The sequence below is a fragment of the Cololabis saira genome, chromosome 11, assembly GCF_033807715.1.
Source record: "Cololabis saira isolate AMF1-May2022 chromosome 11, fColSai1.1, whole genome shotgun sequence".
Taxonomy (NCBI): Eukaryota; Metazoa; Chordata; class Actinopteri; order Beloniformes; family Belonidae; genus Cololabis; species Cololabis saira.
Genome location: NC_084597.1, coordinates 48,003,120 through 48,029,321, shown reverse-complemented (window position 1 = coordinate 48,029,321; position 26,202 = coordinate 48,003,120). Strand labels below are relative to the sequence as shown.

Genomic DNA, 26,202 nt, shown 5'->3' with positions numbered 1-26,202 from the left:
ACTTTAATGAGTGCGGTTCGAATACACAATACATCCATCACGAAGGGCATTTTGTGAATCCATCACACCCTCCTCCTGTACGCTCGGAAGAAGTTGTCCGGCGAAATAAATAAATAAATAAATAACCGCAAACCGTGAGTCCCGGTCGGCTCGAAGCTAAGCTAACGCTAGCCTGCAGTTGTTGTCTTGTAGTTTTATTCTCTCTGGTCACGCTTGCTCCCACCAGTGCAGGGGAGGCAGATGTGACTACTTTACTGCCTATGGTCATGCAACTTGCCGCGGCATATCATGCATGATCAATTAATGCAGACAGCGCGGTGCCAGGAAAGCGGGTTGTGATTGGTTGTCGTGAACTTTGCTGCAGCATGTTTTGCACGTGATCGAGAAAGTAGACCCACAGCTGATCACCGTGATCGAACTTAATTTGATCGCGATCACAAATCGAGATCGTTTAATCGCCCAGCCCTACTTGACCGCAATGTGCACCCATGCATGGCATACATCGTTGGATGCGTCTCCATCGTGCCTCAATGGTCATTACTTTTTTAAGTCAAAAGTGTTACCGTGGCAACGCTAGATGCCAAAAAGCCAAAAAAAAAGGCGAAAATTCGGATGCTTATTGCTCGGCCGGACTTTATCGTAGAGACATCGTTCAAACTTTCAAACACTCGGCCCGATTTTTAAATTTCCATTTGACTTTGGACACTTGTTGCTAGGCAACAGATTACCGTAGAGACATCATACAAATGTTCCCAGACTCGGCACGCTGTGGACTTTAACATATTCAAATTTCATGAAGCTGCGATTTAAGGAAATTTTATGTCAAAATCCAGGCCAAATGGCCCTTTCATTTGAATGGGGTTTTTTACCATGGTGAAAAAAAAACCTATCCGTTAACATAGCTTGAACCGGAATGTGCACCCATGCATTGCATACACTGTTAGATGCGTCTCCATCGTGCATCGATGGGCATTACTTTTCTCAGTCAAAAGCGTTACTGTGGCGATGTTAGACGCCAAAAAGCAAGCCCCATTAGTAACTATTGGGAGCACAGGAATGAATGCAATACAACTGTAAACACCTCAAACTTAAATAGAACCACCCCAAACACAAACACTACAGCCCCAAACCAAAGCAGCAAGAGGGGTCGAATGGGCAGTAGGGCATGCCCATATCAAAATTTCCTGAAATTTTCTAGTTCTTATTATTATTCTGCACTTTTTTTCGTCTGTTAATACGGCCCGAACCGCAACGTGCACCCACGCATGCCATACATCGATGGATGCGTCTCCATCGTGCCTCGATGGGTATTACTTTTCTCAGTAATAGGGGTTACCGTGGCAACGCTAGTTGCCAAAAAGCAAAAAAAAAGGCGAAAATTCGGACGCTTATTGCTCGGCCGAACTTTATCGTAGAGACATCGTTCAAACTTTCAAACACTCGGCCCGATTGTCACTAACAGACTGTACAACCCCATTATGCCAATTATTACAGTTTTTGCGATATTTACCTTTCATCTTTTTTTTTTTCTCCGTTCGACTTTGGACGCTTGTTGCTAGGCAACAGTTTATCGTAGAGACATCGTACAAATGTTCCCCGACTCGACACGCTGTGGACTTCAACATATTCAAATTTCATGAAGCTGTGATTTAAGGACATTTTTTGTCAAAATCCATGCCAAATGGCCCCATTCATTCGGATGGGGTTTTTTACCATGGTGAAAAAAAAACCTATCCGTTAACGTAGCCTGAACCGGAACGTGCACCGATGCATGGCATATATCGTTACATGCGTCTCCATCGTGCCTCAATGGGAATTACTTTTCTCAGTCGAAAGCGTTACCGTGGGGACGCTAGACGCTAGCGCTAGCGCGCCCCATTAATAACTATTGGGAGCACAGGAATGAATGAAATACAAGCGTAAAAACACCTCAAACTGACATAGAACCACCCCGAACACAACCACTACAGCCCCAAACCAAAGCAGCGAGAGGGGTCGAATGGGCGGTAGGGCATGCCCATATAAAAATTTCCTGAAATTTTCTAGTTAGGGCCCGAGCACCTTCAGTGTGAAGGCCCTATTGTATCTCTAGGAATTCTTCGCGTTATTAGGGCCCGAGCACCTTCAGTGCGAAGGCCCTATTGTATTTGCAGGAATTTTTATTATTAGGGCCTGAGCACCTTCAGTGCGAAGGCCCTATTGTATCTGTAGGAATTTTTCTTTCTTTTTTCTTTCTTTTTTCTTCTGACGAAAGGAGGGCCTTTTTGCCCCCCTAAACGTGCCCAAAAAGTCACCAAATTTTGCATGCAAGTCAGGCCTGGCGAAAAATTTGATATTTAATGGTTTACATTAATGGGCGTGGCAAAATGGCTCAACAGCGCCCCCTGGAAAACTTTGTGCCTCAAGCCCCACAATACGGTTTGACGTACATGCACAAAAATCGCTACACACCTGTATCAGTACACAACTTAAAGAAAAGTCTCTTGGTGACATGGCCGAAACCGAACAGGAAGTCAGCCATTTTGAATTAATCGTGTCACTTTGGCGCAATTTATGCCATTCCTTCGGCAGTTAATACGGCCCGAACCGTAACGTGCACCCAGGTGTGTTATACATCAAAATGTGCGTCTCCATCCTGCGACCACGCGCATTACTTTTCTCTTTCAAAAGCGTTACCGTGGCGACGCTAGACGCCAAAAAGCGCGCCCACCCGTCATCTGATTGGTCCATATTTGATAGTTCCCCAAAAGGCACCAAATTTGGCACGCAAGCCAGGCCTGGCGATAAATGTGATATTTCATGGTTTGCATTAATGGGCGTGGCAAAATGGCTCAACAGCGCCCCCCCGGAAAACTTTGTGCCTCAAGCCCCACAATACGGTTTGACGTACATGCACGAAAATCGCTACACACCTCTATCATGGCACAACTTAAAGAAAAGTCTCTTGGAGCCATGGCCGAAACCGGACAGGAAGTCGGCCATTTTGAATGAATTGTGTAATTTTGGCGCAATTTATGCCATTCCTTCGGCAATTAATACGGACCGAACCGTAATGTGCACCCAGGTGTGTTATACATCAATATGTGCGTCTCCATCCTGCGACTACGCGCATTACTTTTCTCTTTCAAAAGTGTTACCGTGGCGACGCTAGACGCCAAAAGGCGCGCCCCCCCTTCATGTGATTGGTCCATATTTGATAGTCACCAAATTTTGCATGCAAGACAGACTTGGCGATAAATTTGATATTTCATGGTTTGCATTAATGGGCGTGGCCTAACGGCTCAACAGCGCCCCCTAAAATACTTTTCTCTGCCATAACTTTTGAATGGTTTGACATAGGAAGTTGTGGGTGGTGTCATGGGATTCTGTAATGAGTCCTTAAGCTTCGTTGGCCTTAATTAGCCCCGCCCCTTCTTCTGATTGGTTGTCCCGATTTTCTGCTATAACTTTGGAATGGTTTGACATAGAGAGTCGTGGGTGTTGTCATCAGATTATGTATGGAGTCCTTGACCTTCATTGGCCTGAATTAGCCCCGCCTCTTCTTGTCATTGGTTGTCCCTTTTTTCTGAAATAACATTTCAATTGTTTGACATAGGAAGTCGTGGGTGGTGTCATGGGACTCTGCAATGAGTCCTTAAGCTTAGTTGGCCTTAATTAGCCCCGCCCCTTCTTCTGATTGGTTGTCCCGATTTTCTGCTATAACTTTGGAATGGTTTGACATAGGGAGTCATGGGTGAGGTCATCAGATTCTTTATGGAGTCCTTGACCTTCATTGGCCTGAAATAGCCCCGCCCCTTCTTCTGATTGGTTGTCCCTTTTTTCTGCTATAACTTTTGAATGGTTTGACATAGGAAGTCGTGGGTGGTGTCATGGGACTCTGTAATGAGTTCTTAAGCTTCGTTGGCCTTAATTAGCCCCGCCCCTTCTTCTGATTGGTTGTCCCGATTTTCTGCTATAACTTTGGAATGGTTTGACATAGAGAGTCGTGGGTGGTGTCATCAGATTCTGTATGGAGTCCTTGACCTTCATTGGCCTGAATTAGCCCCGCCCCTTCTTCTGATTGGTTGTCCCTTTTTTCTGCTATAACTTTTGAATGGTTTGACATAGGAAGTCGTGGGTGGTGTCTTTTCTGATATGCTTATGGGGGGCGGTGGCCGTGAGTGCGAGGGCCCGTTCATCGCTGCTTGCAGCTTTAATTATTATTATTATTATTTTTCTGACGAAAGGAGGGCCTTTTTGCCCCCCTAAACCTGCCCAAAAAGTCACCAAATTTGGCACGCCAGCCAGGCCTGGCGATAAATGTGATATTTCATGGTTTGCATTAATGGGCGTGGCAAAATGGCTCAACAGCGCCCCCCGGAAAACTTTGTGCCTCAAGCCCCACAATACGGTTTGACGTACATGCACGAAAATCGCTACACACCTCTATCATGGCACAACTTAAAGAAAAGTCTCTTGGAGCCATGGCCGAAACCGGACAGGAAGTCGGCCATTTTGAATGAATTGTGTAATTTTGGCGCAATTTATGCCATTCCTTCGGCAATTAATACGGCCCGAACCGTAACGTGCACCCAGGTGTGTTATACCTCAAAATGTGTGTCTCCATCTTGCGACTACGCGCATTACTTTTCTCTTTCAAAAGTGTTACCGTGGCGACGCTAGACGCCAAAAAGCACGCCTCCCCTTCATCTGATTGGTCCATATTTGATAGTTCTCCAAAAGTCACTAAATTTTGCATGCCTGGCGATAAATTTGATATTTCATGGTTTGCAGTAATGGTCATTGCCTAACGGCTCAACAGCGCCCCCTAGAATACTTTTCTCTGCCATAACTTTTGAAAGGTTTGACATAAAGAGTCGTGGGTGGTGTCATGGGACTCTGTATTGAGTCCTTGACCATAATTGGTGAAAATTTGCCCCGCCCCTTCTTCTGATTGGTTGTTCCTATTTCCTGCTATAACATTTGAATGTTTTTACATAGAGAGTCGTGGGTGGTGTCATGGGACTCTGTAATGAGTCCTTGAGCTTCATTGGCCTGAATTAGCCCCGCCCCTTCTTCTGATTGGTTGTCCCTTTTTTCTGCTATCACCTTTGAATGGTTTAACATAGGAAGTCGTGGGTGGTGTCATTTCTGATGTGCTTATGGGGGGCAGTGGCCGTGAGTGCGAGGGCCCGTTCATCGCTGCTTGCAGCTTTAATTAGGGCCCGAGCACTGAAAGTGCGAGGACCCTATTGTATCTGTGATGTTTATTATTATTATTATTATTAAGGCCCGAGCACTGAAAGTGCGAGGACCCTATTGTATCTGTGATGTTTATTATTATTATTATTATTATTATTCTCGCCATAAATAAATTGCCTTTTTGGAGGCCTTAAAATGCTCGAAAACTCACCAGATTTTGCACACGCTTCCAGAGTCGCGTAAAATTACGTATTTTATAGGCGACAGGCATGGGTCGACAAGAATGGGCTCTATATCGCCATCCTATTTTATGTTTTTTGACGAGCCCCACAATATGGTTTGACTTACAGCAATGACCTTTATGTGTCTATTATATCTGACAAAGCCCTACAAAAAAGTCTTTTGGACCCATGCTCTAAGTTACACAGGAAGTCCGGCATTTTGAACAGAAAATGTCACTTTTGATGAATTCTGATCATTTGTAGGCTTCGTACTTTAACGAACTCCTCCTAGAGATTTTATTGGATTGGCTCACAACTTGGTTTGTACAATCTAGACACATGGTTGACGCTAAATTGCGAAGCTTTTAAGTTTTTACCAGAGGGCGTGATCGTAGTGATTCGGCGAAGTTTGAGGTCATTTTTAAGCCTTGCCATCAAACATCAATTGGCTGTAATTCAGCAATACATGATTTGATGTGGTTGAAAACGTAGGTGCATGATTTTAGTCTGAGCCTGATCCCATATATGGTGGAATATTCAGGATCGGTTGTAGCGCCACCTGTTGGTACCAGGAATTGTCATGTCTTCTAGTATGCATCTGTGCTCCAAGCGAGATCAGTTGATTGTTCTCAAAGTTGTTCAGATAATAGGTAAGACATTGGCAATGACTGACAGAGAAAACTGTAAGTTTTTCTCAAAGGGCGTCGCCGTTAGAGGTTGTCAAATTTCGGTGTCTCGCCATGAACATAAAAGTTGTTGTAACTTAAACATAATTGGTCAGAACTAACCCAAAATCAATACATTTAATCAGGCTTCCATTCTGAACGATATGACAATCTTGGATGAACTCCATAGTGCCACCTTTTGGTCAGGTATACATTTTTCATCAAATTATGTGCTGTAATTGCTGTTTCGTTCATCCAATCTTAATGCAATCGACACATATGATTGTCAGTAGGTTCCTTATTGACCGTGTCGCGTATCGTGGTCATATCTTGAAAGGAATTGGCATTTTTATGTCACTCTGTATTTCTGGAAAAATATTAATTAAAAATCAGAGATTTTGTGTAAGGAAAATTAAATGGCAGTTTCAGATTACAACAGGACTAAAAAATCATACACTGGAACATATTATTTTTGGAGAACTTTGTCACTCTAAAAATAAAAAAAATCAACTAATAACGTAAAAAGCTATGACTTTGCCATAAAGTGTCCAATTAGCATCCGACTTCGTAAATATATTGTTTACTGTAATGAGAAAAGTCACCAAATTTTGCTTGCAAGGCAGGCCTGGCGATAAATGTGATATTTCATGGTTTGTATTAATGGGCGTGGCAAAATGGCTCAACAGCGCCCCCCGGAAAACTTTGTGCCTCGAGCCCCACAATACGGTTTGACGTACATGCAAGAAAATCGGTACACACCTGTATCATGTCGCAACTTAAGTAAAAGTCTCTTAAGTAACTTTTGAATGGTTTGACATAGAGAGTCGTGGATGGTGTCAGGGGACTCTGTAATGAGTCCTTGAGCTTCTTTGGCCTTAATTAGCCCCGCCCCTTCTTCTGATTGGTTGTCCCGATTTTCTGCTATAACTTTTGAATGGTTTGACATAGATAGTCGTGGGTGGCGTCATCAGATTCTGTATGGAGTCCTTGACCTTCATTGGCCTTAATTAGCCCCGCCCCTTCTTCTGATTGGTTGTCCCTTTTTTCTGCTATAACTTTTGAATGGTTTGATATAGAGAGTCGTGGGTGGTGTCAGGGGACTCTGTAATGAGTCCTTGAGCTTCTTTGGCCTTAATTAGCCCCGCCCCTTCTTCTGATTGGTTGTCCCGATTTTCTGCTATAACTTTTGAATGGTTTGACATAGAGAGTCGTGGGTGGCGTCATCAGATTCTGTATGGAGTCCTTGACCTTCATTGGCGTGAATTAGCCCCGCCCCTTCTTCTGATTGGTTGTCCCTTTTTCTGCTATAACTTTTGAATGGTTTAACATAGGAAGTCGTGGGTGGTGTCATTTCTGATATGCTTATGGGGGGCGGTGGCCGTGAGTGCGAGGGCCCGTTCATCGCTGCTTGCAGCTTTAATTGTTGTTTTGGATTTGGATACAGGAGGAAGAAGCGGAAATGACGGGAATTGCGTCAAGACGTTCTCCGTGCGTCGTTGGTTTGATCCAGATATCCCAAATGATTAATTACCATGTAAACAGGGATAACCCTGTTTACTCAGGCATGGAAACAGATTATTCCCAATGTTTCAGTAACTGGAATATTGACCGTAACCCCAATTTTGACTGCATGTAAACGTAGTGAGTGTCGTTGATGGTGTTTTCCTTTTATTGCCCTTTACGATGCAGTGGACTTGTGTTTGACCTACTGTTTCACCTTGGTGCAGGTGTGAGCGGAGAGGAAGTGCAGAGCAGCAATCATGGTTGCCCTGTCGTTAAAGATCGGTGTGGGCAACGTGGTGAAAACCATGCAGTTTGAGCCGTCCACCATGGTCTATGACGCCTGCCGCATCATCAGGGAGAGGGTCCCCGAGGCACAGCTGGGCCAGCGTAAGTACACACACAGACAGACAGACAGACAGACAGACAGACAGACAGACAGACAGACAGACAGACAGGACATTTCGCAATACAAAAACGTCACGATACGTGTCGTGGAGGTGACAAACTGTAGCTGATATTTGATTATTAATAGTCTATATTGTGTTGACTAGTAACGTGCAGCGTATTTGCGCCGACCGCGCCTCCACACGCGGACGAAAATCTGACTACGCTCAGAAGAAACTAGCAGAGGTGTCAAGTAACGAAGTACAAATACTTCGTTACCTTACTTAAGTAGAAATTTTGGTTATCTATACTTCACTGGAGTAATTATTTTTCAGACAACTTTTTACTTCCTTACATTTTCACACAATTATCTGTACTTTTCACTCCTTACATTTTAAAAACAGCCTCGTTACTGTATTTCATTTCGGCCTTTAAAAAAAACTATCCAGTTAAATTGCGCCATCCGAATAGAGTGAATTTGGTTGTGGTTGTTTCAGATGTTCTTGTCCAGTTTTGTTCTTACATCCATCGCCCTCAGATTCCTGCAACTAAACTTGGATGTACATTCCAGTAAAGGTTAGGATAAATGATAACATGCCTCTGAAGTTTTACTTTTTGCTCCATTACAATACTTATAGGCAACTAGTCATCATATCTTCTGCTCTCTGAAACACATGTTAATGCTCAATAGTACACATATATGGTTCTTTAATATATTTGCATTATACTAAGATGCATTCATTTTCAATGGCTTTTGTCCTTAATGGCTTTTTTCCCCCTTACATTACTTTTACTTTTATACTTTAAGTAGTTTTAAAACCAGTACTTTTATACTTTTACTTGAGTAAAAAACTTGAGTTGATACTTCAACTTCTACAGGAGTATTTTTAAACTCTAGTATCTATAATTCTACCTGAGTAATGAATGTGAATACTTTTGACACCTCTGGAAATTAGTACCGTTTTGGTCCTGATCACGGGACTCTTGCAGGGTTTTGAGCTCTGAACTTTTACTGATGTAAGGCTGGTGTAGAGTTAAGCCTTACCTTATTAAATTAAACCTTTTTCGGGTCGTGAGCAATGTTCCCTCTAATTTTTCATGTATCTGGGCACACACGCAAGCTCCCTGAGCAAACTGAGGACGACTGTGAGCAACATCACATATGCACGCTTTATTTTTAAGTATCTCATTACACTTAAAAACAAGACTCGTCACTGGAAAAAACAACAATTTTCACCAGTTTCAAGTAAATTTTCACTTGAAATAAGTAGAAAAATCTGCCAGTGGGACAAGATTTATCTTCTCATTACAAGCAAAAAAGTCTTGTTCCACTGGCAGATTTTTCTACTTATTTGAAGTGAAAATCTACTTGAAACAGGTGAAAATTTCGACTTTTTTCTCGAAATTTTGAGAGAAAAAATCGAAATATCGAGAAAAAAAGTTTTGAGAAAAAAGTCAAAATGTCCAGAGAAAAGTTGAGATTTTGAGAAAAAAAAGTCAAAAATTTTATGAAAAAAGTTGAAATGTCGACAAAATTTTGTTTTAATTGACCATTTTCACTTGTTTCAAGTCAATTTTCACTTGAAATAAGTAGAAAAATCTGCCAGTGGAACATGATTTTTTTTGCTTGTAATGAGAAGATAAATCTTGTTCCACTGGCAGATTTTTCTACTTATTTCAAGTGAAAATTTACTTGAAACAGGTGGAAATTGTCAAATAAGTTATTTTTCTGGGGTTATTTTTCTGGTGATGACTCTAAATGTTGAAATAGCATTAAAACCACATTCATTGATGAAATGACATAAGGGATGGAAAGGAGGGATGGCAGTTTTACAGGGGGGATGATTTGGACCGTTTTTATTTCAGGGGGGGATGATTTGGACCGTTTTTATTTCAGGGGGGATGATTTGGACCGTTTTTATTTCAGGGGGGGGATGATTTGGACCGTCTTTATTTCAGGGGGGATGATTTGGACCGTTTTTATTTCAGGGGGGGTGATTTGGACCGTTTTTATTTCAGGGGGGATGATTTGGACCGTTTTTATTTCAGGGGGGGATGATTTTGACCGTTTTTATTTCAGGGGGGGTGATTTGGACCGTTTTTATTTCAGGGGGGATGATTTGGACCGTTTTTATTTCAGGGGGGGATGATTTGGGCCGTTTTTATTTCAGGGGGGGATGATTTGGACCGTTTTTATTTCAGGGGGGGATGATTTGGACCCTTTTTATTTCAGGGGGGATGATTTGGACCCTTTTTATTTCAGGGGGGGGTGCCATCTCCCCTCATCCCCCCTCAACTCCAGTACTGCTGGTAGACACAGCAATGGTATGGATAGCTTTTAGCAGAGGCTTCAGACTTTCTCGTGTCCGGGATCCCCACAGCTCCTTGTATTCCCCAAATCCTTGAATACTTCTCCTCCTCTCGACTCGCGGGACCTACGTAAACTGATTTATGGTCCCGCGTAACACCAACGCAGAGCCTACGCCGCGTACCCTACGGCGTAGGCTCTGCGTCGATTTAGCGCGGAACCATAAATCAGGCTTTGCGAGTGAACGTCTCACGAGGGGCAGTCGCGTTGCAACGCCACTGTAGCCAAATCGCAAGGAGAGAGCAGAGAACTGAGCTCATGAGAAGTCCCGGTACGCCAGAGGCTAATATTGAGAAGTGGGGGTACTCCGTACCGGCGCGTACCGGCCCACTTAAAGCACTGCGCTGGATAGACTTTCTTGTGCGCTGAGAATATACGGTCAGTGCGCGATTGCGCACGCGCGCAGCTTAGAGGGAACATTGGTCGTGACTAGGATAAACACGCCAGGGACAACTTCTGCTGAGTTCCAGTGTACTTTAATGTCCCTCAACAGTTTTAGTTCAGTTAGTGGAAAAATGGTTGGCCTGGCTTGCTCTTTAAAACTTAAACAGTTATAAAGCATTACAAACTGTAACAATAGGGCAAACACACAGCATTGTTTTGTATTTTGTGTCTTTCAAATAAAAGACCATTTTTTCCAGTCATATGTTCCTCATTCAAGGTTGTTAAAAAAATACTGCTATATCGTATCGTTATCGTGACCTCAATATCGTGTATCGTACCGTATTGTGAGATTAGTGCATCGTTACACACCCCTATAACACACACACACACACACACACACACACACACACACACACACACACACACACACACACACACACACACACACACACACACACACACACACACACACACACACACACACAGCACCAATAGGAAGTGTTCTGCAGACAGATGTGTGTAACGTCACAGGTTGGTGGACAAATCATGAAACGAACTGAAATGAAATGAAACTGCTCCCATAACAACGTCAGCAGTTGCTCCTTTTTTTGTGATCAAATGTTTTTATTTATCTTTCATGATTTTCTTATTATAAACGGTGGCATCCACAATGATGTTAAACAAACATTAACACATATTTTCACCCCCTTCCAAACCCACCCCTTGGACCTAAGCATTCGATGAAAACAATTAATAATTAATAATAAGAAAAACTGAAAAAAAGATAATACAAAGATAATAGAACAAAGGACAAAATAAAACAAAGGCAAAACATAATAATATCAAAAACTGGACAAGGATAGCTGCAACAAGGTCGTCTATATCAATTTAAAATACATCCTTCAAGTCTGGCTTTAATTCTATCTGCTGCCATATACCAAAATAAAATATTTAGTTGTTTTGCTTATGGATTGGGGCTGTAAATATTTCCAGATAGATAATATCAAGAAAAGTCAAATACCAATGGGAGATGTTAAGTGTGTGTGGTGGTTTCCATCCAAGTAAGATTTTTTTTTTGACATAGTGAAGCATAGATTGTTGATAAATTATTTAAAATAAGTGTTTGAGGGTTTACTGGAATATTCTGTACTGTTATCAAGGATAATACAGTTGCAACCTGTTGCCAGCAGTTGCTCCTTTTAGAGAGATCTAACCTGAACTTCAACTCTGAAGTGAAAAATGACTAACCATGTTAAAAATATTTGTGCTATTAATTATTTGCGTAGCTTCAGGCGTTTGTTTCAAAGTCTGACTGAAACTGAAACTTGATTTCTCACCGTTTTTAGAAAGAGTACAAAGGAAATCCCCTCCTTTTAACGACGGGACGTCAGCTTACAGAACTTTTCTGTAAAAAAAGAGAAGGGCTGGTGCAGAAGCTGCCGTGGGAGTTGGGAGGGCAAACAAGGCGTGTTGAGATGCGTAGCAGGGTGGTTACTCATAAAACGCCAACACCCCCCCCCCCTCTGTTTCAGCGTGGATATTTAAAACCCTAACATGTACCTTGAAGTGAGAGGTTGTTCTAAGAAGAGCTTAAAACAAGGCAACATCTGTACACTTCCTGTAATCTCACTTTCACGCTTTTGCGGGGAGGAGCAAAGACACTAGCAGTGTATATGAGGCAGATAACACAACCTTCGGGGGGCCAAGGACATTTAAGGAGCAGCACCGAATGATGTCACACCTAGACGGTGCTTTTATGTCAATAATCTTTGTTAATGTCTCTTATCGAGACTTTTATTGCTCAACTCTGTTTTGTTTTTGTTCTGCTGAGTTGGGAAGAAGACACTGAAGACACTTTTTCGACACACAAGCATTTATTATTTTCTGATGCCAACTGCAATCGTGAACACCAGAGGATAGTTTTGAACTCTTTAGACTGAACAGTAAAATGAGTACGGAGTTGTCTCGGACGGAAGGGTTTAAAGGTACATACGTTGCGTCATGGCTCACCTTTTATCTTGGCGATTACAAACTGTGCAGAGAAAATTCGTTTCTCTGTCCTGATTATAGCCTCTGGCCCACAAATGCTTCATCAGAAGTGCATGCTGAGATGTGTGTTGTTACGCGTGCTGTTGCAGCAGAAGCTGCCTGCGTTACTTGTTCCAACATGCAAGTCATTTTACATTTAGAGAGTGTAAGACACAAAAATGCCAGTCTTTGTCTTTGCCCACAGAAAGAGCTTGTTTATAGTGTTCAGCAAATAAATAGTCCAGTTCTCTAATTGTTTCTTTACATTAACCATGAATAAAAGAAGAGAATTTAAAAAAAAACCTTCAGATTTGTGTTCAGCGCTGTAGCCAGGCTGACTAATAGTCACAGGTTTGAGTCATGTATCACTTTAACCGTCAGTGGTGATGATATGGGCAGCTTTGGAAATGACTGTGGAGTCTGATTTCCATCCTATCGAGCTGTCTGAGCCGCCAGTAGCATCATATTAAACCATCAGTTTGTCTCTTAGACCCAACCAGACTTCAAGTGTGACACTTGTACACTGTATACAGTAGGGATGGGCGGTATGAACTAAAAAATGTATCACGATAATTTCTGGCATTTATCCCGATAACGATAAAAATGACGATAAACAAAAATACCAATTCAACTCCACCTTTGTAACTATAAATCTATCACCACATTCAGTCTTTGGAGCCCCCAAATCACTGCTCTAAAAGATACTAAATGCTACTAAACTACACCAATTAAATTGAATTAATAAAACCCAATTAAATCAGTACACCTGTACTGCAAAACTGTAATGACTCAAATGAAACAAGTTTGAAATGTAAGAACAGATTCAACATTTATTCAAACTGTATGGCTTAAACAGTGGGATAACAGCAAACAGCAAAAGTACCTTGTCCTTCAAGTTTTCTTAGCTTATAAAATCACAAAGTAGAAAAAAATACAACCTGATAAATAAAGAAACAGGACAAATGAATAAAAGTTCACTGAAAATAAAATCCTATCGGTGATAACCTCTTCTAATATAAATAAAATGTGCAACATGCCACAAATTAGATACTATTGCAATTTTTCTTTGTAATAGTCAAACATTATATCAAAATGTAACAACCATTTCCTTCTGTTTTTGCAGACTCTGCACATAATAGATGATGTTTGCTCCTCGTCACTCTTTTTAAATCCAAACCAGTTCCAGATAACGGAGCTGGAGCCTCGTTTAACAACGAGCTCCTCGCTATCAGATCCGCCTTCCGCCATGTTTGTTACACAAAAACATCATCACCGGGAATTTATCCTTTTTACCACGAGATGACAAATTCTTACCGTGGGGAATTATTTTGACGGTTTATCGTGAAAGGTAAAATATCGCCCATTCCTAGTATACAGTCAGTTCTTCTTTGACAGGATATCTGCCTCCAACTGTCAAGGTTGCTATATTTAATCAAACCTCACTGCGTACTCAATCTTCCTTTTTATTTAAAAACCTATCAGAAAAAGTGAGATTTATCACAGAAATTAGCTGTTAAGCTTCCAGTGATCTCCTTATATGATGGTGAGATTTGAGGAACCCCAGTAAACTCCGGCATATTCCAGTCTGTTCATGGAAATGAAGGGTTTTCCTCATGCATCAGAACTGGTCAGGTGTTCCGCAAGGTTGTGTGCCGGGATCGTTTTATATAAACCTCCATTATGTAAGGGATAATGCCCGACGAAGTGTCCATTATCATAAATATATGGACAACGCGGGGGCGTGAACCGTCCGACGCGAAGCGGAGGATGGTTTGCCTCCGCTTATACCACCTAAGTTAGTTAGTTAATATTTATTTCGGTCAATCACAAGTATAAAAATCAACAAACAAGATAACACAGGTTTTTCCCTGGTCAACATTGTGATTATTTTGACCGAAAAGGTCTGGGCTTGAAACATAAAGCTTATCTTGCCCACTTTTTAACTGAATAGAATATACAAAAAGAACAAATGAAGTATCATAAGTCTACACATAATAATAATAATAATAATAATAATAATAACAATAATGATGATGATTATTATAATAATAATAATAATAATAGCTGTAATAACTGTAGTAATAGTAATAGTAATAATAATAATAATAATAATAATAATAATAATAATAATAATAATAGCTGTAATAATTATAATAGCTGTAATAACTGTAATAATAGTAATAGTAATAATAATGATAATAATAATAATGATAGCTCTGAAAACAGAAAGTGAAAAGATGCTAAAGAAACCGACAAAACCAATTAAGGTTGTCATTTCATCTTATACATGTGTACATTCTTCTCTGTTTGCTTATTCTGCTTCTTTATATGTGTCCATTACCTTTGTTTGAATAATATCTTGTATGCTTTTATTGAGTTTGCTAGTTTAAGGTCGTTATCTAATGAGTTCCACAGTTTTACTCCTAAAACGGATAAACCTCTGCCCTTTGTATTTGTTCTTATTGCTGTTGTCTCAAACATTGCTGCTCAACCTGGCAGTTGATCCAGCGCAATGATATCAGGCAATTTGACCGAACTTATTTTCTAGGTGTAGGTTATCTCTTTTAACCTACACCTGCCAGCCAATCAGAATCGAGTATTCACACAGACCGTGTTATAAGTAACATTAACAAGCAGGGTGCCTTCAGTTTTTACTGTCATGCAGATGACGCTGAACTGCACTTATCATCAAAGCCAGATGAAACCAGGCAGTTGGGCTACAAGAATGACTTCAAGGTTTTTAAGTTACTTTTTAATTTTAAAATTTATAACAAAAAAAAAAAGATTGAAGTGATTTACTTCAAAGTGACACGTCACATTTTTTCCACAACTTCCATTATCTTATATACAGTGGGGAGAACAAGTATTTGATATACTGCCGATTTTGCAGGTTTTCCCACTTGAAAAGCATGTAGAAGTCTGTAATTTTTATCATAGGTACTCTTACACTGTGAGTGATGGAAGCTAAAAAAAAAAATCCAGAAAATCACATTGTAGGATTTTTAAGTAATTAATTTGCATTTTATTGCATGACATAAGTATTTGATACATCAGAAAAACAGAACTTAATATTTGGTACAGAAACCTTTGTTTGCAATTACAGAGATCAGACGTTTCCTGTAGTTCTTGACCAGGTTTGCACACACTGCAGCAGGGATTTTGGCCCACTCCTCCATACAGATCTTCTCCAGATCCTTCAGGTTTCGGGGCTGTCGCTGGGCAATACGGACTTTCAGCTCCCTCCAAAGATTTTCTATTGGGTTCAGGTCTGGAGACTGGCTAGGCCACTCCAGGACCTTGAAATGCTTCTTACGGAGCCACTCCTTAGTTGCTCTGGCTGTGTGTTTCGGGTCGTTGTCATGCCGGAAGACCCAGCCACGACCCATCTTCAATGCTCTTAATGAGGGAAGGAGGTTGTTGGCCAAGATCTCGCGATACATGGCCCCATCCATCCTCCCCTCAATACGGTGCAGTCGTCCTGTCCCCTTTGCAGAAAAGCATCCCCAAAGAATGATGTTTCCACCTCCATGCTTCACGGTTGGGATGGTGTTCTTGGGGTTGTACTCATCTTTCTTCTTCCTCCAAACACGGCGAATGGAGTTTAGACCAAAAAGCCCTATTTTAGTCTCATCAGACCACATGACCTTCTCCCATTCCTCCTCTGGATCATCCAGATGGTCATTGGCAAACTTCAGACGGGCCTTGACATGCACTGGCTTGAGCAGGGGGACCTTGCGTGCGCTGCAGGATTTTAATCCATGACGGCGTAGTGTGTTACTAATGGTTTTCTTTGAGACTGTGGTCCCAGCTCTCTTCAGGTCATTGACCAGGTCCTGCCGTGTAGTTCTGGGCTGATCCCTTACCTTCCTCATGATCATTGATGCCCCACGAGGTGAGATTTTGCATGGAGCCCCAGACCGAGGGAGATTGACCGTCATCTTGAACTTCTTCCATTTTCTAATAATTGCGCCAACAGTTGTTGCCTTCTCACCAAGCTGCTTGCCTATTGTCCTGTAGCCCATCCCAGCCTTGTGCAGGTCTACACACAGCTCTCTGGTCTTGGCCATTGTGGAAAGGTTGGAGTTTGTTTGATTGAGTGTGTGGACAGGTGTCTTTTATACAGGTAACAAGTTCAAACAGGTGCAGTTAATACAGGTAATGAGTGGAGAACAGGAGGGCTTCTTAAAGAAGAACTAACAGGTCTGTGAGAGCCGGAAGTCTTCTGGTCTTCTGACTGGTTGACAGGTGATCAAATACTTATGTCATGCAATAAAATGCAAATTAATTACTTAAAAATCATACAATGTGATTTTCTGGATTTTATTTTTAGATTCCATCACTCACAGTTGAAGAGTACCTATGATAAAAATTACAGACTTCTACATGCTTTTCAAGTGGGAAAACCTGCAAAATCGGCAGTGTATCAAATACTTGTTCTCCCCACTGTATACCTATTTTAAACAGGCCTTGAATGTCTTAAAAACAAGCTTTTTATTGTTTTTGCTAAATAAATTAGATATTCAGCCTCTAAACCATGTCTTTATCTTCCCATTCTCTAACCTCATTATCTATGCAGGATTCTGAGTGGGCGGGGCTATGATAATGAGGCTCTGTGCTGATTGGCTGCCTGAATGACGCGATACACCGCTACGAAAAAACGGTGGAAGCTCCGGCCGGCGGAGTTACCGTGTCCTAACTGCATGTGATGCGAGCGAGCGTTAGCGACAAAAACAATTCCATTGTTTTATTTTCTATTGGACTGTCCTAACTGGCTGCAGCGACGCAGCGTTTTGATCTGAACATTTGTCGGACGCCCTGCTTCTATTTTCTTCCTGTCGCTCGCGTTGAAAGCCGGTTGAAAGTGCTGTAGGAAACGGTCACGGATGAGGAACGGCTGATCCAGTTAGTTGAAATGAGAAGTTATCTCTATGATTCCTCCTCATTTCACTACAAAAACCTCAATAAAGTGGCAGCTGCTGGAGGGAGATGGACAGAGTGTACGATGTCACGCAGTGCTACGATAGTCGGACGCTCCATGCAGTTACACGGTTTTATAGTTGTATATGGTTTGCATTCTGGTTCCATAACGACGGGAGCAGAATCTTATTGGCTCGTAGATCCACATCACACTGGCCGGATCATCCGGGCGGCTGTACAGACACTGCAGAATTTGGTTGCTTTCCTCCTTCTCTGAGTTGGCAGGCTGAGGGGAGACCACTTTGTTAAAGCAAGAAAAAACCTGTTTTTCAGAATAATAATAAATAAATACATTTAAAGCCAATCCATGTAACACCACTTCTGACCTCTTTGGTTGCATGTCACAGGATCATCAGGCCTTGGTGTAAGACACAACAACGTGCTCCTGTGGTGTTTTTAGCAGATGTGCTGGACCACCCCCGTTCATGAGCTCAGCACCGTCTGTGGCCTGGCAGGCCACGGCCACTGTGGATCTAGACGCCCCCATGTGGTGAGAAGCGGCGTTCCCATGTAGAAGGGCTTTAAAACCCCACATGTGATTCCAGGATATGGAGAAGTGAAAGATCACATTCCCAAGTCTCCTTCAGGGGAACAGACTCTCTTGGATGCAACCAAAAAAGATGTGCCAGCATTATGAAGGGCAGCTTACGTAACATGCATCATTTGCTCCTTTTAAATAAAGCCCCCGTTTTTTTTAGACAGCCAGGACCTACAATCTTTCAAGGATTATCTTGGTTTTCTTCAAACTGATTCACACTTTCATTAAATTTGTTGATTACACTAAAAGAAAGTAGGTTTCCCCTAGAAAGAATCATCCTGTTAGAAAAGTTGGAGGAAGTTGTATTTTCCAAGCCGGAGGCCACCTTTCCTCTGATATTAATTTCCTTTTTCCGGCATCTTATGGTTCAGTTTTGTTCGACGGATAAAATTGTTATGTAATTTACTTTTGGTGCCTTCTGTTTTGAGTTATAGACATAAAAAAATATAGCTAACCTGGTGGCTCGTATTACCAGTTACCTTAGTTTCCTTTAGAAGGAAAATACTGTAGATTTAGGTAGAAGTTCGCCTCGCCCAGCTCTTAAGACGAGCTTAAATTGCCAACATTATTAGTTTCCATCTGTAATGACCGTGTAAAATGACGTGATGCCTCGCTTGGGCCCTTATGCCGGCGAGGCTGCAAAGGGGTGTGGACACTAGTATCCCAGCAGTTTGGGATGTCCTCGACATTTCTGGCCATATTTTCATTGAAGAAAAATTTTAAAAAAGACATAAAGCAGATTTTGGAGCTCGAAGACATCGTCAACGGTACCAGTGCAGCCCAGCACTCTCTGTGTGGGTATGTGGAGGCGAGGTGACCCCACAACAAAGGAGACCTGATCCAGGTCCTGATCCAGGACCTGATCCAGGACCTGATCCAGGTCCTGATCCAGGTCCTGATCCAGGACCTGATCCAGGTCCTGGATCAGGTCCTGGATCAGGTCCTGATCCAGGACCTGATCCAGGACCTGATCCAGGTCCTGATCCAGGTCCTGATCCAGGTCCTGATCCAGGACCTGATCCAGGACCTGATCCAGGTCCTGATCCAGGTCCTGATCCAGGTCCTGATCCAGGTCCTGATCCAGGACCTGATCCAGGACCTGATCCAGGTCCTGATCCAGGACCTGATCCAGGTCCTGATCCAGGTCCTGATCCAGGTCCTGCGGATGGGGAGCGATGGACAAAAAAGATAGCTATGAGATATTTAAAATAAAAATGGAAATGGAGAAGAGAGTAAGGGAAAAGGAGAGGAGAAAAAGGGTGAGAGGCACCGCCCAGCGGATCATGTCGGTGCCCCCCTGCAGCATAGGCCTATAGTCAGAGTCAGAGTCAGAGTCATTTTTATTGTCCCTCTAGGGGAAATTCTTTTAGCAGTCTGGGAAAACAATCATCATACAAACACAGACATACCAAAAGAACAATTAAAACATTAAAACGTGACATAGTAACCATAATAAATGAGTAAAAGCAAAAGTTCTTTCATCAGTGCAGGCAGAAAGATAAAAATATATTAAAAATATAAAAATTTGTGCGAGTTGATCATTTTTACAGCGGTTGGTATAAAAGAGAATTTATACCTATTGCTATTGGCCTTGGGAAGCCTATAGCGCCGCCCAGAAGGGAGAGGGACAAACTCTTTTGACAGAGGGTGATCAGGACTGGTCAAGATGTCTTGTGCCTTATTCAGGACTTGACCTTCATAGATGTCAGTCAGAGAGAGCTGCTGAGTGCCAATGATTTTACTGGCTGCTCTGACAATGTCCTGCATCCTCTTTTTGTTCTGCACTGTCAAGTTGCCATACCACAATACAATACAGAAAGTTAAAATGGATATGGCTGCTATAGCAGCATATCTACCGCGAAGCTATATTTGAGACCAACTATTATAGTCTTGTTCTATAGCTGCAACTATGACTACTGACTCTAACTCACTAGTTACACACTACCTAGAGATTTACCAACACCAGCTAGAGGTTTACTAAACACTAACTATAGGCTTTACTAAACAGGAAGGTTTTAAGTTTAGTTTTAAAGGTAGAGGTGGTGTCAGCCTCCTTAACCCAGATTGGAAGTTGGTTCCATAGTAGTGGTGCCTGATAGCAGAACGCCCGCCCTCCAAATCTACATTTAGATACTCTAGGAACTACGAGTAAACCTGCACTCTGAGAACGGAGAGCTCTGCCAGGAACATAAGGCACTATCAGGTCTTGTAAATACTGCGGAGCTAAGCCGTTTTGGGCTTTATATGCAAGTAATACAATTTTAAATTGGATTCTGAATTTTAAGGGTAGCCAATGGAGCCGTGCTAACACTGGAGAGACGTGGTCTCTCCTGCTGATTCCTGTCAGTACTTGTGCTGCTGCATTTTGGATCAGCTGGAGCCTATTCAGCAAATTACTTGGACATCCTGCTAACACATTACAGTAATCCAGTCTAGAAGATACAAACGCATGAATTAGTTTTTCTGCATCACTCTGCGAGAGGATTTTCCTAATTTTTGCAATATTACAGAGATGGAAAAACGCTATATGCAACAGTGTTGCCTTGGTGTCCAGCTGGAAATGCTCCCACACACATTTTCTGCCTTTTTCTTTTAGTTAAAACCAAACATATCCTCATCTTTCTTCTTCTTTTACGTGTGTGGCGTCAGCGCGTTGTGCCACATTAAACGTAGTCCGGGTGAAATACCTGCTTTGAGCTGGAGAAATTGAACGATTCCTCGAGACAGAGAGAATTCCTCCATCATTTTTTGTAATCGAATTACTTGAATTATTCGAGGAATCGTTTCAGCCCTAATCACGTTGCACCAGCGGCCACCGACCTGGTTAACACAACCAGAAGGATCATCTACATGTGTAAGAAAAGCAGTAGAGACATCTGGAGTGACGCTGAGTATTTCTGTTTCCCTGTTCAGCCAACGACTATGGACTGTTTCTGTCTGATGAAGACCCAAAGAAAGGCATCTGGCTGGAGGCGGGAAAAGCCTTGGACTACTACATGCTCAGGAACGGGGTGAGTCGTCCCGATACGGTGAAACGCCTCCAAATATGACGCCTAAGTCACTTTAAGCACTTAACAGTCTCCTGCAGAGAGGAATGACGGCGCTGAGGATGGATTGGGTGTATATTATAGCCTGAGTCGGACAAAGATAGTCGTATCTATCCCACCATCCAGTAGTGAGTGATCCCAATAGGTTTATGCGCGTAGGTATTTTCTTTAAGTCTAAACAGATGCTAAGAGTTTTGTCCAGGTTAGTGAGGCTGATTAGTGCGGCCCCTGTTTGTGTTTTGCGGGCTCACACTTGTATTCAGTACCGCTACGGATGCAGATGCAACCAAACTTAACATACAGGTAAGAAAATTAGGTTCATGTGCACGCTACGATCGTTAGTGTCACGTTTCCTTCACGTCTGTCATAGTAAAGTTGATATCTTTCTTGCCAGTCAGCAATTTCTATGGAGGTAGATTTGTTTCTTAATTATTCAATCAAAAAAAAAAATTCACTTCAATCAAAAAAATGTTCTGACCAATGGGGAAGCATCCGCCCACTGCGTCCCCATTGTCTGTGTCAAAATGATTCAATCAAAAAAAAAGAGACTTTGAAGCCACTTCTTTTTTGATTAAATTATAAAGACACAAATGTCCTACCCATAATATGGCCCAGATACTTAAAAAATTAACTTCTATCAAAGAAAACATTTCCAATCAAAGAAAAACAGTGTTCAAATGCATTTTTTTGAGTCTCAAATATTTTTTTGCATTCAAACACTTTTTTCTTTGATTAAAATAAATTTTTTTGATTGAATAATTAAGAAACAAATCTACCTCCATACTATTCTAGGTTTAATTCCTTCCTAAAATGTCAGAATAATAATGGACGATCAGTTTGATTGACAAATTTCGACGACTTTATCAAAATTTGAACATTTACATGCACTAATTTGATGGTGACTATGGAATTGCGGGTACAGTTGACTCTTCTATAACCTGAAGGTTGCTGGATCAATACGTTAAATACAATAAGTTGATTGTGGCTTTAAAATAGCCTGTACGATCCAACAGATGTTACTGCCTCTTTGTCTGATAGGACACGTTGGACTACAAGAAGAAGCAGAGGCCTCTGAAGATCCGCATGCTGGACGGCACAGTGAAGACCGTCATGGTGGACGACTCCAAGATCGTCAGCGACATGCTCATGACCATCTGCGCCAGGATAGGTCAGTCCCTCGCAGTGGATCCTCCCACTGTTTCATCTTTCGTCATCTATGCTGCTGTGTGAAATGTATTAAAGGGGACCTATTCTGAAAACCAGGTTTTTTCTTGCTTTAACATATATAAAGTGGTCTCCCCTCAGCCTGCCAACTCAGAGAAGGAGGAAAGCAGCCTAATTCTGCAGTGTCTGTACAGCCGCCCGGATGAGCCGTCCAGTGTGATGTGGATCTACGAGCCAATAAGATTCTGCTCCTGTTGTTACGGAACCAAAATGCAAACCACGGCCACAACTATAAAACCGTGTAACTGCATGGAGCGTCCGACTATCGTAGCACTGCGTGACATCGTCTCTCTGTCCATCTCCCTCCAGCAGCTGAACTTTATTGAGGTTTTTGTAGTGAAATGAGGAGGAATCATAGAGATAACTTCTCATTTCAACTAACTGGATCAGCCGCTCCTCATCATGACCGTTTCCTACAGCGCTTTTAACCGGCTTTCAACGCGAGCTACAGGAAGAGAATAGAAGCAGGGCGTCCGACAAATGTTCAGCTCAAAACGCTGCGTCGCTGCGTCCAGTTAGGACAGTCCAATAGAAAATAAAGCAATGGAATTGATTTTGTCGCTGACGCTCGCTCGCATCGCAGGCAGTTAGGACACGGTTTAATAATGTACGCAGCCGGCTGCTCTTCTGTCCAGAGCGATGCTTTCTGCCCTCCCCTGCTACACGTCATTCAGGCTGCCAATCAGCACAGAGCCTCATTATCATAGCCCCGGCCACTCAGAATCCTGCATAGATAATGAGGTTAGAGACTGGGATGATAAAGACATTCCTCAGAGGCTGAATTTCTAATTTATTTAGAAAAAAACAATCAAAAGCTTGTTTTTAAGACATTCAAGATAGACATTACATGCCATAATCGGTCCCCTTTAACATGTGTGTTTTAGGCATAACAAACTATGACGAATACTCGCTGGTGCGAGACATCGGCGAGGAGAAGAAGGAGGAAATCACAGGCACGCTGAAAAGAGACAAGACTCTTCTAAGAGACGACAAGAAGATGGAGAAGCTGAAGCAGAAGCTTCACACAGACGACGAGTGTAAGTGACGAGAACGTTGGTGTTGAGTGTTTTCTGGGGGCTGGTTGCTGCCTCTTTTACCTTCACTTGGCCTCTGGACAGGGACTTAAAGAAATAATTAATGGGCCAGCTGACATAGAAACTATGGAATCAACATACGCCAGGAGTAAGACAAACTTAGGACTTAATTTTCCCTCCAAAATGGCGATGGCCGCGAAGCAAGCCTAAACCATGATGCCTCCCCCTCATCACTGCCATTTTTTGTTTTAATATGGTTTCTGTAGGAGGACAAACATGACACAAACATTCTTAACGTTTTCCAATACGGTAAAATGTGTAGAATAAATATTACATTTCAACGTTTATGTTAACGAAGATTTGCGTCTGAGCCACACGTTTCTACCAGCAGGGCGGCGCCAGGCAGGTGGCTGTTAACAAACCGGCCAAAGGGATTGTTTCCAAAGGGAAAAAGAGAAAAATAACAGGAGAAAAAAGGATTCAACTTTTCTTGGATCAAATCATTTGCATTCATTGCAGACCTATTTGCAGGTTTCAAAAACAAAACGTAGATAATACAGACTCTCTCCGCTAAGACAGTGAAGGAAAGGGCCATTAAAATGGCAGCAACATCACCGATCAGCAAATCAAGGACATAAATTCAGCGCCAGCAGACTCAATTATTGTATTGAGTCGTGTGATGTGATGGATATTGAGCAGACTGCGCTTTTATGCAGGTATGTGACCTCTTATGTATTTGTAGCCAACTTAGTTATTTAGATAGTAGGCTAATATAACTAATATAGAAACATACAGCATGTGTTGCCTTCATTATAAGCAGGGGTGTCAAACTCATTTTGCTTGGCGGGCCGGATTTGACCAGTTTTTTTCTCGCGGGCCGCACCCTCAAAATGTTTCGGTGCGGAACATTTTTTCTCTAATTCTTTTTTTTTTACTATTGTTATCTAATCCAATATCAGTTTAGTTAATTTTAAAGGAAATATGCACTTTGTTTACACTCTAATTATGTAAAATATATTTCTTCAGGATCTTTTCTTGAAATTTCTCGTTTTTTTTTCAAATTATGTAAGATACTTTTAATATCATTTTACAAAGATAAACAGAAACAAGTATGTTTTTTTTATATTTCGCTTTTTTATAGGAAATGTAATTAAAAGCAAAATCTTTCTTATTACATCCGAGAGTGTTTCTTTTTGATTTAGAGATTTTTCCAGTACAATTAAGTGTATTTATTTTTAAAATTTGGCGCGGATATTTACGCCAGCACTTCTTTTTTAACTGTTTTACTTTGCCACTATCCTCGTATTCAAAACTGAAATTCTCCGAATATCTTCTATCATCTTTTTTAGCAGTGATATTTTTCCTGAGAAAATATATAATAGTAGTCAGTTAATAAAAATAAACGACCGTCTAAAAAGAAATAAAATCGGCAAATGCATTCTAGAAAACAAAAAAAATGTCAAACTGCTCTATTTGTGGAATAACGATGGATTTGTAGAAGAAATATATTATCGGATATGCTGCGATTCATGGCAATTATTATGGCTTCCTTTTTAGTAAATTAACATTTCGTTTTTTGCGTTGGAAACTTCTCTCGGGCCGCATGCGGCCCGCGGGCCGCACATTTGACACCCCTGATTATAAGATTTATATAAGACTGTAAATTACTGTATTGCGGCTCCAGACATACAGTATTTGTGTTTAGTTTTTTTGGTCCAATATAGCTCTTTCAACATTTTGGGTTGCCGATCCCTGGCCTAGGACATTCAGCCTGCTCTTTTATTTTGGGGTGGTGCAGAGGTCTCAGCAACTCTCGTATTAAATGTGCATCTTTCTGATAGTATTATTATTTGTGTCTACTCTGAAACTGTCATGAATACCACAGCACATCTGGCGGGTTCTCGTACCACGTGGGAGGAATGTCTGCATCGATTTATTCTTAAGTACAACAGATGTGGTGAAAGCAGCTGACGTTCACGGTGCTCTTCACAGTGAACTGGTTGGATCACGGGCGGACGCTGAGGGAGCAGGGGGTGGAGGAGACAGAGATGCTGCTGCTCAGGAGGAAGTTCTTCTACTCGGACCAGAACGTGGACTCCAGAGACCCCGTCCAGCTCAACTTGCTTTATGTTCAGGTTGTACTGGCTTTACAGATGTCATGTTTTCTTCCACAAACCCTGAGGCCCCGTTACCACGTAGCAAAAACGGTGGTGTTTTCATGCGTTTTGGCCGTTCGTTTACGCGAAAACGAAGCTCAAAGTCACCAAAAATAATCAGTTCTGAAAACTTCGGCCAAAGTGGACATTTAGGTTTCAGAACATCACATGATGCCACAGAAACGTCACCACACTGCAAAAACTCAAAATCTGGCAAAAAAAAGTGAAAATTTACTTGAAACAGGGGGAAATTGTCAAATAAAAGTTATTTATCTGGTGATGACTCTTGTTTTAAGTGTTATGAGATTTTTTGACTAAAAATTTGACATTTTAACTAGAAATAAGACAAATATTCCTGGTAAGATTTTGAGTTTTTGCAGTGCAGCGTCATGTGTGCGACCTGTGTTTACAATTTCTTTGGCCACCGTCAATATTTTCTTGTATTTTACCTGTTTTATATTCTAAAGTCACACTTAAAAGTAACTCCACTTC

General features: G+C 41.7%; 1 protein-coding gene across 1 annotated transcript in view; it reads left to right on the top strand.

Annotated features, from left to right (window-relative positions):
• The window catches only part of tln1 (talin 1), a 256,414-nt gene that overhangs the window by 35,496 nt on the left and 194,716 nt on the right, over window positions 1–26,202 (top strand). Inside the window, 5 exon segments of the mRNA XM_061734635.1 lie at window positions 7,795–7,957; window positions 21,163–21,260; window positions 22,335–22,464; window positions 23,405–23,557; window positions 25,547–25,689. Of these exon segments, the coding sequence (XP_061590619.1) occupies window positions 7,828–7,957; window positions 21,163–21,260; window positions 22,335–22,464; window positions 23,405–23,557; window positions 25,547–25,689 (654 nt within the window). The 5' untranslated portion in view covers window positions 7,795–7,827.